The sequence below is a fragment of the Rhinopithecus roxellana genome, chromosome 9 (genome assembly GCF_007565055.1).
Source record: "Rhinopithecus roxellana isolate Shanxi Qingling chromosome 9, ASM756505v1, whole genome shotgun sequence".
NCBI classification, from domain to species: Eukaryota; Metazoa; Chordata; class Mammalia; order Primates; family Cercopithecidae; genus Rhinopithecus; species Rhinopithecus roxellana.
The window spans coordinates 50,136,009-50,150,590 of NC_044557.1; the positions used below are offsets into that span (position 1 = coordinate 50,136,009).

General features: G+C 36.8%; 1 protein-coding gene across 3 annotated transcripts in view; it reads left to right on the forward strand.

Annotated features, from left to right (window-relative positions):
- Nucleotides 1-14,582, forward strand: part of WWP1 (WW domain containing E3 ubiquitin protein ligase 1) — a 121,919-nt gene that overhangs the window by 81,258 nt on the left and 26,079 nt on the right. For all 3 annotated transcript variants that reach the window (XM_030937434.1, XM_030937435.1, XM_030937436.1), the window contains 7 exons: nt 2,394-2,448; nt 2,757-2,841; nt 2,967-3,095; nt 6,819-6,894; nt 7,001-7,072; nt 9,613-9,701; nt 13,674-13,833. In XM_030937434.1, coding sequence (XP_030793294.1) covers nt 2,394-2,448; nt 2,757-2,841; nt 2,967-3,095; nt 6,819-6,894; nt 7,001-7,072; nt 9,613-9,701; nt 13,674-13,833 — 666 coding nt within the window. The remainder of the gene's footprint in view (nt 1-2,393; nt 2,449-2,756; nt 2,842-2,966; nt 3,096-6,818; nt 6,895-7,000; nt 7,073-9,612; nt 9,702-13,673; nt 13,834-14,582) is intronic.

Consider the following 14,582-nt stretch of genomic DNA (forward strand, 5'->3'; position numbering starts at 1 on the left):
TACCATAAGCAAACATCCGTGAGAGGAGTGGAAAAAACAAAACAAAACTCCTCTGATAAATGGTGTGATCATAGGAGGTAGAAAAGATAAATTTTAAAGTACTGGGCAACTACAGATAGTGTTTTGAGGCACCTTGAAGAAACCTAAAGTGTAGAAGCTGGCAGATAGAAAGGAAGTAGGAAAGAGACATAGAAAGAAAATGGAAGTAACTTTCTCCAAAATCCTGTTGCAGTCTGACTCTTTCAACCACATTTTTTTCAGAGGTTAAATAGTAAGTTCTCATTTGCAGGTTGACCTACTCTCCCTGTTATATGTAGCTAGCAGGGAGGGAGTGGGCAGCCTAATTTCTATAGCATTTCCTGCTGCCTTCAATTGCTGGTTCTTCCATGACTTGTACAGAAATCTGTGGTAAGGTTCCATAGTTTTGCTATATATAGTAATTATACCATATGGTATATATAGTAATATATATAGCTATATACATACATAAAAAGTAATACATATAGCTTTGTTTTTGGTTGGACTTACCTGTACACTTGAAAACCTTTGGTGAACAGGGCAGAATGAGGTAACAGATGTGTATCAGAAGAATGTTATCTTGCAAGTAATAGAATCTCCTTAAACACATTGAGGTTTAATTATCTCAGTACAACATCAGGTCTGGGGTAAAAGTCTAAGTGCTGCATTGACTCAGTAGTGTCATCAAGGACCTGGGTTCTTTCTGCCTTTTTGCTCTGCCATCCGTATCATACTTCAGACCTGTTACTTCGTTTATATAGAGCTCTGGACTGTGGGCCTCACATCCACAGTCTAGGCAAGAAGAAAGAGAAAGAGGAATTGAAAGGGCAGATGGCTCTGTTGTTGCAAGCCCTTGCCTTTTTTACTTAGTGAAAGATGCCCTCACCATGGCCTCTGCCTATACTTCATTGGCCAGAATTGTTCACTCTACCAGCTCAGCTGCAAGGGAGGGGGAGTGGAATGATCTTTATGGCCACGTTTCTACCTCCAACAAAGCAGGGATTTGGTTCTCAAGAACAGGTGGAAGATAAATATTGAGTATAATTAATAGGGTCTGTTACAAGATTATATTCATCAAGATGCATTTATTTTAAGAAATTATTTTTCAGGTAATGATTTTTACATTTGTCATTATAAAATTCTTGATAGAATGCTTATATTTTCTTCAGAATATATTTCTAGGTTATAATAAGAATGGAGGCATACATAAAAATGTGTTTTTATGTATGTATGAAAATATAAAAGATACTAATTAAAGTTTATTTCTATAAATGATACTGGAATTGAGTGTTAGTTTTATTAGTGGGCATTTGTTTTAAAGAAAATTGTGATAATTGGTCTATTTTTAAACAAATAATATTGCCTCATTTAAACATCATAATTTCCTGTATGTTCTTCTCCCATTTCATCTTCCCTCTATAGTTTAGTATGGAAGGACTGGGAGAGTAAAGTACTGATGCCAGTGTATTATTTTTAAATCATTTTAGAAAAACTAATAATTAATTTGATTAGTTGATAGTTTCCTCTTCATGACGTTTTATGAACTTTTTGTCTTGGCTGGGAGTGGTGGCTTACACCTGTTATCCCAGCACTGTGAGAGGCTGAGGCAGGTGGATCATGTGAGCCTCAGAGTTCGAGACCAGCCTCAGAAACATGGCAAAACCTTGTCTCTACAGAAAATACAAATATTAGCCGGGTGTGGTGGCGCATGTCTGTAGTCCCAGCTACTCGGTGGGGCTGAGTGGGAGGATTGCTTGAGCCTGGGAAGCAGAGGCTGCTGTGAGCTTGAGATCACACCACTGCACCCCAGTCTGGGTAATAGAGCAGGAAGATGCTGTCTCAAAAAACAAAGAACTTTGTGTCTTGAAATTGCTACATTTCCTTATTATGTAGATTGATCTATATCTATCTATCTATCTATCTATCTATCTATCTATCTATCTATCTATCTATCTAATAATATAGATATGTTTTTGAGACAGCTTCTTGTTCTGTTGCCCAGGCTGGAGTACAGTAGTAGTATGATCACAGTTCACTGCAACCTCTACCTCCTGGGCTCAAGTGATCCTCCCACCTCAGCCTTCTAAGTAGCTGGGACTTTAGGCATGTGCCAACATGTCTGGCTAATTAAAAAAAATATATTTTTAATAGAGACAGGGCTTCCAGGCTGGTCTTGAACTCCTGGGCTTAAGTAATCCTCCCACCTTGCCCTCCCAAAGTGCTGGGATTACAGGCGTGAGCCACTGTGCCCAGCCCCTTATCATATTTTTAGAAAAGTATTATAAAATGTGATTCTGCCACATGCTTGGCTTATTTCTACTTTCATATTAAAATACTGTTATTTTATTTCTCTCCCCAATCTTTTCTCCAATCAGGCTTCAATGTTAGCTGCAGAAAATGACCCTTATGGACCTTTGCCACCAGGCTGGGGTAAGCCGTTATGTTTTTGCTAATGATCTGTAAGGGAGATATATATATCTCCATATATATATCCCTTATTTTATATGTATATCTCCCTTATATATATCCCTTAATATATACGCCTTATAATACATAATATATATTATATATAGAATAGATTATATATTGTATATATTCTATAACATATATGGGCTACATATATCCCTGATTTTTTAAATATATTTATATATAATATATAATATATAACTATATATATTCCTTATTTTATATATAGATCCCAAATAGTTATTAAATATTATGGTCATTTTATATTTCAGAAAAAAGGGTGGATTCAACAGACAGGGTTTACTTTGTGAATCACAACACAAAAACAACCCAATGGGAAGATCCAAGAACTCAAGGGTATGTATATACAGCAGCCTTAAGTCATCTTGCATATATCTGTAGGTAGAATCAACCAACCTTGAATGAGATATTTTTAGTACCTAGAAAATGTTCATCTTGTGATTTTAACTTTTATCTTTTAGCTTACAGAATGAAGAACCCCTGCCAGAAGGCTGGGAAATTAGATACACTCGTGAAGGTGTAAGGTACTTTGTTGATCATAACACAAGAACAACAACATTCAAAGATCCTCGCAATGGGAAGTCATCTGTGTGAGTGAAAACCTGAAGTTCTCTTTTAAATGTTGCTTAGTGAGCACATGAAAGTTAGTCTCTAACTTATCCTCAAGTTTAGAAAAACATTTTACTTTTTGGTTCAAGAAAACCTACACAAGTGATACCTTAGTATAGCTGTCTTTGCTCTCATTTGACAGTGAATTTGCAGCATGTAATTCCTTAATAATAGCAATGGCGACTATTTATGTAGTGATTACTATGTGCCAAGGATTGTTCTAAGTACTTCATAGGTATTAACTCATTTTATCTTCCAATAACCCCTTGAGGTAGATACAATTATTTTTCCCTTTACCAAGTGAGGAGAGGTACAGGGAGTGTAACTAACTGTGCAAAGTTATAAGGGAAGTAATGGAGCTGGTTTCTAACTATGACAGTCAGTCTGTCTCTTGACTCTGTGCTCTTAACTGCCACATGACACTGCTGCAATGAGATGGTCAGTGAAATGATTTTCCAGATTTAAAGATACCTTAATTAAGCAGTTGACAGATGTCTCCTTCATTCTTACTCCAAGGTGTAATATCTTTGCATAACTAAGAAAGTAGAAGCAATCATAAAAGGTCTTTTGCAAATTTGTACCACCATATCTGTCCATCTCCTACCACCTCTCCTCCCTCCTGTTCCTGTAGATGAATTGTCATTGTTATTATCAAAGTCTGCTCCCTCCGCTGGTACATTCGATTCCTACCACCACTTTTCAACTTAATTGCTCCAACAGTTACCACCTTTGTCTTGCATTATCAGGTTTTATTTCTCCACTAAATTATTCTTATCAGCTGTTATTTCTCCTAGATTTGGAAAAAAAAAAAAGCAAAAAAAAAGTACAACTCTTCGCTTTACCAAACCAATGTGTTCGATCACACAGTTCATTTGTTTTTTTTTTTTTTGGGATGGAGTTTCACTCCTGTTGCCCAGGCTGGAGGGCAGTGATGTGATCTCAGCTCACTGCAACCTCCGCCTCCTGGGTTCAAGCGATTCTCTTGCCTCAGCCCCCCGAGTAACTGGGATTACAGGCACCTGCCACCACGTCCAGCTAATTTTTGTGTTTTCAGTAGAGATGGGGTTTTGCCGTGTTGGCCAGGCTGGTCTCAAACTTCTGACCTCAGGCGATCCACCCGCTTTGACCTCCCAAAGTCCTGGGATTACAGGCGTGAGCCATCACACCCAGCCCACAATTCATTTTTATTGCTCCCGTTTACAGGAAAGCTACTTGCACGGTTGTCTCTGTATTGCTGTTCATAGTTTCTCCTTTAAACCAACTCCAAGGAAGTTCCCGTGACACTGAATTTGCAAGGGCACCAATGATCTTCCTATTGTTAATCCAGGCATTGGTCTGCAGTCCTGTCTGATTTGACTTATCAGGAACATTTGATATAATACATTTCTCTCTCCTGGCAGAAGTAGTGCTGTGAACCATACTTTCTTGATTTCCCTCTGCCTTTCTGGTCTTCTTGCATTATTTTGCCGAGTCCGCCTTTTTTTCCTCAGCCCTTTTTTTTTTTTTTTTTTTTAAACTACATTCATTCTCTTGGTGCATCTTATTCAGTATTATGCTTTTAAAACACCTGCCTGCTAATGACTCACAAATTTAGCTCAGACTTGTCACTTGAAATTTTGCTTTCTACGTTCAGCTGCTTATTGACATCTCCACTTGTAACTCCTTCCTGATAGGTCCTGTAAAACCTGCTCTCTGGCCAGGCATGGTGGCACACACCTGTAATCCCAGCACTTTGGGAGGTTGAGGCAGGTAGATCACTTGAGCCCAGGAGTTTGAGACCAGCCTGGGCAATATAGCAAGACCCCAATCTCTAAAAAGAAAAATAAAAAACTAAAACAAAACAACAACAACAAAAACCCAGCCCTCCCTGTGATATTCCCTGTCAAAGTTGATAACTCCACTCTAGCATGTACTTGGGTCAAAAATTTTTGAATCACCTGGGCATGGTGGCTCACGCCTGTAATCCCAGCACTTTGGGAGGCCAAGGTGGGTGGATCACCTGAGGTCAGGAGTTCTGAGACCAGCCTGGCCAACATGGTAAAATTAGCTGGACGTGATGGTGTGCGCCTATAATCCCAGCTACTCAGAAGGCTGAGGCGGGAGAATCGCTTGAACCCTGGAGGCAGAGGTTGCAGTGAGCTGAGATTGCACCATTGCACTCCAGCCTGGGCAACAAGAGCGAAACTCCATCTTAGAAAAAAAAAATGTGGAATCATCCACAACTCCTCTTTCTCTCCTAGCTTGCAAACCGTCCATCAAGAATTCTAGTTACCTCAGCTTCAGAAATCTAGAGTCCAGCTGTCTCACCACCCCCATTGCCACCATTTTGGTCCAAGCTACCATTGTCTGTTGCCTGGCTTGGTAGCAGAGTCCTCTCCCTGCTTTCTTCCCATACCTTGTACAATGTTATGTTGTTCTCCGTACAGCACAGAGACTGACTTTCCAAAACAAAAGTTAAATTAAAAGCCATTTATTTGCACAAAACCCTTCAGTGGTTTCCATCTCAGTTGGTGTAAAAAGCACACTAATGGCCTTACAGGATCTGACACCTATTATCTCTTCAACCTCTTCTTGGTTTTCGCTCCTCCTCATTCACCATGTTCCAACTTCATTGGCCACTAGCTGTGCCTTCAACACCGTCAGCTTCCACCTTGGGTCTTAGCCCTTACACCGTCTGCCTGGTATGCTCTTTTCCCCAATCTCCATATGGCTTATGCCCTCTCCTTCATGTTTTGCTCAAATGTCGCTTTGTGTATGAGCTCTACTCTTTTTACCCTTTTGAAAATTACAAAATACTTGTCGTATCACTCCTTATCTTTTGTCCTTTTAACAATGCCTTTTTTACTGTTTTAGGTTAGGAGTGATAAGACATTTGTACTTTACTTATCTCTTCACTAGTACATAAGCTCCACAAAACAGGCATTTTTACCTATTAATAAGTAATGCCATCACTGTCTAGAAGAAAGCCAAGTACCAGCTATCCTTTCAGTAAATGCTTGAATAAGTGAATTGACTTGAACCTGACAATACAAGAGAACATTTTTCATCTGTTCCAAAGTGTTCCTTAAGATTATGAAAGTGATTTGTGCTTGTCAGGCCCTCAGTCAATAGGCAAGAGATCCAGGCTCTGTTACTGTGAGTCAAACCATATTGTGAAACCTGTATTCCCAGGTGCCATGCCACCAACTCTGCCTTTTCTCTCACTGACCGCCTGAACCATGTCATCTGGATAACAATGTTGTTTCTAGGAATTTGATTTTGCTCTGCTTATTATCTCCAGGAATATTTGTTTGGGTTTTAGGTTAGACTTAGGATGGGGTAGAATTTCCTTCCACGTCTCTTCTGTCTGGAGCCTCTGTCTTCCTTAGATTTAAGGGTTATCAAATATTTTCTTTGAAATAGTCTGTAGTAGACTTTGGTATTTCATTTAACTCACTAACCAAAGACCCAGGCATAAATACAGTGTCCCTCTTTGTGTATGTGTGTGTCCTGTTGCTGTAATAGTCCCCCTTACTTGAGCTGCTTTTGGCCCACCATGTATGTATACCCTTCTCTCCCAGCAAAAAACTTCCTGTGGTATTTTGTAGGACTTTAGGACCTCTGATTTCCTACTGAATACTAAGTATTCTTTATAATACTTTATAAATAATATAATAATATAACTTTATTATGAGTTAATTTGGTTTATTTTTGTTTTTCTTTAGAACTAAAGGTGGTCCACAAATTGCTTATGAACGCAGCTTTAGGTGGAAACTTGCTCACTTCCGTTATTTGTGCCAGGTACTACAGTGGTAAATAAATCTTATACTCACAATAATTTAGTCTTATCTTTATACAATACATATACTATAACTTAGATGATATTATGATATTGTTTTGTTTTTAGTCTAATGCACTACCCAGTCATGTAAAGATCAATGTGTCCCGGCAGACATTGTTTGAAGATTCCTTCCAGCAGGTAAGGAGGATTTTAGCAAAATAAAATACTATTTGTCTCATTGTATTCTGTACATCTAAAGAAAGTTAGGGTTTTAGAGATTTTTAAACCACCCAGAACACAGCTATAATAATAATGACTGCCACCGCCACTTACTGAGTGCCTTTTTTTTTTTTTTTTTTAATAGAGATGGAATTTTGCCATGTTACCCAGGTTGGTCTCAAACTCTGGGCTCAAGTGATCCACCCACCTTGGCCTCCTAAAGTGCTGGGATTACAGGCTTGAGCCACTGCATCTGGCCTGAATGCCCATTTTAATAATAGTTATACTAAACCCTACCATAAACTGAGTGAATATCATTTGCAAAACACCGGCATCTTACATTTCTCATTTTATTTCATTCGTCCTCACAGCATCCCTTTGAGATAGCTCTTATTGTATCTCCATGTTATAGGTGAAGGTACTGAGACTGAGAGACAATCATTCTATCATGAATTTAGATGTGTATTTACTAAAATAAAGCCTAAACAGCTTTTGGAACGAGTTGATTCTTGTTTCGACACTTAATACTTGGCTAAGAATTTATTACCTCAAAGTTTTGATAATGCTATCAAATTAAAATTAAATTGGTAGATACTCTATTCCATCTGAGTATTCCTTGAATAACTGTTTAATCTCACCTTTATGTTTCTGTTTAAATGTGGTCTCAGAGAGACCTTCTCTGAGCTTACTATTTTAAGATGGCAGTCCTGCTCTTCTCCCTCACAGTCACATTCCAGCCATTTATGGTGCTTTATTCTTTTTCATAACCACCCAACATAGTGTATTTTGTCTTCCTTACTAGAATGTGAGCTCCATGAGAGTAGAGACTATTGGTTTACTGCTGTTCTGCCTAGTACCTAGAATAGTGCCTTTGCACATAGAGGGTATTCAATAAATATTTGATGAGCGAATAAATGAATGCAGTATTTCTACCTTTCCTGAATCATCTGCAGAATATTTAAGGATAAATAATCAAAATACTGTATTGTCAGTTTTTTTCCAATGGAGAATTTTTCATAATGAAACGTCTTGTTCGCCCTCTAGTATCAAAGTGATGAACCACATTTTGCTGTGTACTCAGGCATACAGGGACTTTTATTTATACTTTGTACAAGCCAGAATGGAGTAATGATACTCTGAGCCCCAGGAGAATTTCAAGCCATAGCTTAATTTTACTGTTGGACTTTGGGCATAATACTTAAACTATTATCAAGTTGATTTTTTTATTTTGAGTTAATAAATTCTTGGCAAACTAAGTGTAAATAGGTCTACCTCTGTTTGGGTTGATTTTAGTAAGTGTACATCTGAATTCATGGAAGACTTTATTTTGCTTTTTACCCTGTCTTGGGAAGAATCATGGTCTATTTGATGCATAGCACTGAGCCCATGACTGCCCCAAAGGAGGCATGCTGGTGAGCTATCCTCCAACCCAGACCTGCCTGTCTTGCTCTGGTCCTGACATATGTATGGAATGTAATTTATTTCTATCCAAAAGTAAAGCCTACTTACTAGTCACCTTGATGTAAGCTATTAAAGATTATGAAAATTTGGTATAGGTATTGTTTTTAAGTTATACTAGCCTGTGAATAAATTCATCATTGTATAAATAATTAGTCATTATAGCTGAGTTTCTTTCCTACTGAGAAATGGAATGTTTGGTATAAGCAGGATGCAGAACAAAGTCTTTTGCCTCTAAGTGCTGCTAGTCAGAAAAATTTACAAGTCACGTGTTGAAAGATTTTGGTACAGTTTGGGGAAACCAGCAGGGAAGATAATATTTTTAACCTTAAAAGCCTTTTGTGTCAAGCTCTTCCTGTCTTGCCATTAACCCAAAGTAGAACTATCATTTAATACCAGAAGGGGTAAAGAGTATAGTTGACCCTTAAACAACACAGGAGCTAGGGGTGCTGACCCCTTGCACAGTTGAAAAACCATGTATAACTTGACCCAAAAACTGAACTACCGATACCTACCATTGACTGGAAGCGTTACCAATAACATAAAGAATCAATTAACACATATTTTGTATGATATATGTATTATATACTGTATTCTTAAAGTAAGCTAGAGAAAAGAATGTTTTTTAGAAAATCATAAGGAAGATAAAATACTTATACTATTCATTAAGTAGAAGTGGATCATCATAAAGGTCTTCATTTTCATTGTCTTCACATTGGATAGGCTGAGGAGGAGGAAGAGGGCTTGACCTTGCTTTCTCAGGGTTGGCAGAGGCTGAAGAAAATTCAAGTATAAGTGGACCTGTGCAGTCACCATGTTGACTTAAACTCATGTTGTTTACGGGTCAACTGTATGTGAAAGTGAGTCAGGAAAAGCTAAAGAGATTGATATGTATGTCTTTATCTAGTTTGTGAAACAAACCAATTCATCTCTTCAGTTAAAAGCATTGTATAAGATAAGGAAATCTGTTATTTTGAAAATACAGATTAAATTTAAATTGTTTTGAAAGGAACTTGTACTGCATGTGAGTATTTAATATTCATGTTTTTGTTTTTAATTAGATTATGGCATTAAAACCCTATGACTTGAGGAGGCGCTTATATGTAATATTTAGAGGAGAAGAAGGACTTGATTATGGTGGCCTAGCGAGGTAAAATAAAAAACACATATCTGCCTTGAATTAAGTATATCTCATATGCAGGGAAAGTATTCTTGAAAACATATGTGAATATATTGTATTAAATTTTTGAATTAACAATCCAGAATTTTTCTCAAAAATACACAAGGTAACCATTATTATTATTACTTCTCTTGGTTATATTATTACTTCTCTTGGTTATATTATTACTTCTCTTGGTTATATTTCTATACATCTTTTTTACATATGTGTAAATTCGTATATATGTGTATTATATATTTGCTGCTTTTTTAACAATCATACAAGTGTACAAAATGCAGGATCTGATTTTGGTTTTTTAATATAGTATGGACATCTTTCTATGTTAGCATATATATATACACACACATACACACACACACACACACACACAGTGAGTGAGTGAATTTATTTCTTTTTTCTTCTTTTTTTAAAAAAAGTTTTTAAAGGTTGGGTGCAGTGGCTCACGCCAGTAATCCCAACACTTTGGGAGGCCAAGGCAGGCAGATCATGAGGTCAGGAGACCGAGACCATCCTGGCTAACAGTGAAACCCCATCTCTACTAAAAATACAAAAAATTACTCGGGAGGCTGAGGCAGGAGAATGGCGTGAACCTGGGAGGTGGAACTTGCAGTGAACTGAGATCACGCCACTGCACTCCAGCCTGGGCAACAGAGCAAGACTCCATCTCAAAAAAAAAAAGGAAAGTTTTTAAAGCTTTTTGTAGAGATGAGGGTCTCATAATTTTGCCTAGGCTGGTCTCGAACTCTTGGGCTCAGGATATTCCCCCCACCTTGGTCTCCCAAAGTACTGAGATTACAGGTGTGAGGCACAGCACTCAGTCTGAATATTTTCTTTTTCTAAAATGTCTGTGTAATATTCTGTTGTATGGGAATATCATAATTAATGGATTAGCATGCATACATTCTTATTTTTTGCTATTGTAACATCATATGTTGGTTTTGTATTTATGTTTTTAGTCTAATCTGAGTCTCTTTTGGGAATAATGTTTTCTACATTCACTAAATATGTTGTTAACAGTAGACACTTGTGAAGCAGTGTGGGTGGAAAATCCTTTATTTTTTTTATTTTTTTTTTTTATTTTGTCCCTTATTTGTTCTGCCCCAGCCTAATTTGGCAACAATCTATTGTTTAGCAAAACATTTTGATTAAATCTTTCTAAAGAATTCAGACTTGCTTTTCATGAAAACAACTCCTTTTTTGAACTCATTTTAGAGGTGTACAGAATTCCAAAATCACAGTTTTAACACAGCTGGCAAAAAGAGATACAGAACCAAGTACAACTGGTGGGAACAGATATGTGATAATATATGTGGAATTATCAGAGTTTAGTTTATATTAGCGTATTTCCTCATTTACATCGTTATACTTTTCCAGAAACAAAACACTGCCTATCACAATAAATGTTCATATTGCATCTATTGTGAGTTTATCTCAATTTCAGAAATGTTCAGACATAAGAAAGGTACATCTTAGAAATGAGGAAGTATGGTATTTTTACAATGTGTCTTTATTAACATTTACATTCTTGTCTGAGCCCTTATTTGCCTCAACTATTTTGGTCTAAGTTTTGTATTTTGATGGTTTTAATGAATATAGCCAGTTCCTCCATAACATGATTTTTTATTCCTAAATTTTTTATTTAATTCATGTATTGGTGGGTTACAGTCATCAAATGGTTTATTAAAGAGTTTACAGGGTTGATATATTCCTACAGTCTTTGCATAATGTTCTCTGTTGCTTTTACATATAAACAACAATTTCACTAGATATAAATTTCTCGCACACTTGTTTTTCTAATACTCAAGACATTGCTTTACTGTTTTCTAGCACTGAATGTTAGTACTGTGAAGTGTGAGGCCAGCCCCTTATAGGAACCGTATTTTTCCTCTGGGTGCCCACACAGTCCTTTTTCTTGAAGTTCAATAATTTCACTGTTGATTGTTTTGTATCTTTTTTTAGGAATGTGTTAAGATCTTCCTTAATGTCAGGGAAGTTTTCTTCTATTATGTCTTTGAATATTTTTTCTGTTCCGTTTGTTCCATTTTTCTTCAGGAACATCAGTCATGGGTATGTGGAATCTCCTTTGTCAGTCTTACATGTCTGTCATCTTTTCTCTGATCATTTTTATCTTTGTGCTTTTCCATTTTACTTTGATTTTTCTCAAGCCTATCCTCATGTCACTGTTTGCAGTACTGCCCTACGTTTTGCTGCTTCTAATGTGGTTTTTCTTCATTAGTGGTTTTACTGTTTTCTTCATTTTCTTCTTTAGGCTCTGCTAGTTCATCTGTTGTCTCATAATTTTTTCAACCTCTTGTGTCTCTTCAGTTTATTTGAGAGTATTGAGAAGAATATGTTGAAAGTTAATTCTTCTGCCTCTTGCTAGTTAGGAATTTTTCTTCCTTTTCTGCTAGCATCAGGGGAAAGTTTAGATGCTATGTTTTAGCCATTCTTCTTTTGAATTGATTCAGTTTCCTCTGGGCTGTTGTTTACTAAAAATTATCTGAAGCATCTGGAGGGTTTATTCCTAGTTTTTATATATGTGTCTAAACACACTCTCACTAGACCTGCTCCGTCCTCTTACCTGGGGCATGTCTTACTTCAGCCTCATCATAGGGGGACGTCACTTGGTTCAACTACTGCTATGTTACAACTGGACTTAGTTTTAAGAATTGGTGTTTACCATTTCTAGTTGATTTTGTTTAGGGACTCCCTTCTCTACCCTTCAGGCAGTATCAGCGATTGTGTTTTAAAAGTTTTAGAAAAGCATTTATTAACAGGCTGCCAGACCAGATCTAGCCTACATAGAGGTGGCCCTCATTGTGATTTTACAGTTTTTAAATTACTTGATGACATTTGAAAATCATTAGATTATGCTTAAGAATGAAGATTTCTGACTTCTCTTTAAAACACTCGACCCACAATCCTGCCTTCTCGCGTGGCGTCAGTGGGCTGAATCAGAGTCACTGTTTCCCCTGTAGGTTAGCATATGCTCTGTTTCACTGCAGTGTCCACCACTGCCCAGTTGTCTGAGGACTACGATAATATGCCTAGAAATTCTTCTTCCTTAACACTGATAATTTAGCAGGGATGTAAGGAATGGAGGATTGTGGCTAAGCAGAGAATGTGAGAGAAGGAAGCCCCTTGTACTCACAGATCACTGTAAGCATTTGAGTTTGGAACCCTTCTTGGTAGAAGAAATTGCTGTTGAAAAAATCTTTTAGAGATTGGGTTTATCTTGTAATACCTTTATCTAGTTGAAGATTTTGTATATTGGACTTTAAAATAGGTGGTAAAAGGTTAGAGATTGCTTATCATATTTAAAGATTTAACTTTTTAAATTTTAGTTTCATTTTTAATGCAGTGACAATAAAGTTAAAACTGTTCTATAGCAGCAGTGCTGTGTATCTCAGTATCACCTGTGAATGTACATTAAAACCTATTGTATATATGTCCTGGAGTGCTTGTAAGAGTTAAGAATACAAAAAATACATGGTTTTTGTCTTTGAGAAACTTATAGTCTGATGGATGGGGCAAGTCATGTTCATAAAAATGAATTAATATTGTGAGATTGTTACCACAGAGTATTCAGTGACTGATATTAATACAAATACACTGGAAATTGCTTCAAAAAATTGTTGAAGTGGGATTTAAGCTGAGTTGAAGTTGAGGAGACATATCCAAGCAAAAGTGTGGCATACAAATAAGCATGTTAAATCTGTGTGAGGATCAGTGAATTTGTAGTTTGGCCATGTCGAAACTAGCAGGTAACTTAAAATGGAGAGCCAGATCATAGAAGAACTTGGATGGAGGGCCGAGGAATTGGGCAGTGGAGTTCTTAAAGACTATTGAGCAGAGGTATGATGTATATATGAGTATATTTAAGATCTGTCTTTAAATTCACATATTAATGCTAAAAAATAACCTTGACTTATTTTCTTATAGAGAATGGTTTTTCTTGCTTTCACATGAAGTTTTGAACCCAATGTATTGCTTATTTGAGTATGCGGGCAAGAACAACTATTGTCTGCAGATAAATCCAGCATCAACCATTAATCCAGACCATCTTTCATACTTCTGTTTCATTGGTCGTTTTATTGCCATGGTGAGTTCTTGACTTTATTGTTTTTATTTATTTAAATTTGTTACAAATGTATTAGAGAAGTCTTTTTTTTAAAAAAAAGATAAGCATTATATTTGCTATTCACAAATTTTATTACCAAGAAAGTTTCCCTGGAGAGTATAAAAATATATTTTTTGAGTACCTGTATAAAATCAAGATTATGAATATGAAGATTATGTTTATACAGCCACTTACTCTTTAAAAGTCCTTTCATTTCTAAAATTAAAACTCATTTATAGTATGACTACTTTTATTTGTTTATTTTTAATAGAAACAATTTTAATTCTTTTGAGACAGGATCACACTCTGTTCCCAGGCTGGAGTGCAGTGGCATGATCTCAGCGCAACCTCCCCCTTGCAGATTCAAACGATCCTCCTACCTCTGCCTCCCAAGTAGCTGATACTACAGGCTTATGCCACCATGCCAGCTAATTTTTTTGTATTTTTAGTGGAGATGGGGTTTCATTATGTTGCCCAGGCTGGTCTCAAACTCCTGGGCTCGAGTGATCCACCTGTCTCAGCCTCCCAAAGTGCTCAGATTACAAATGTGAGCCACCACTCCCAGCCTGCTTTTCAATACAAGGAAAATCTTAGCTATCTAATAATTGTATTTGATTGTTTTTGGAATTTTTAGAGCTTTGCAGAAGCCTTTATGGAACTGTTGTCTTTTGGGAAGTGTTTGTATTTATTTATTTACCTCTTTATTTGCACTTTATTACCTATTAATTCAT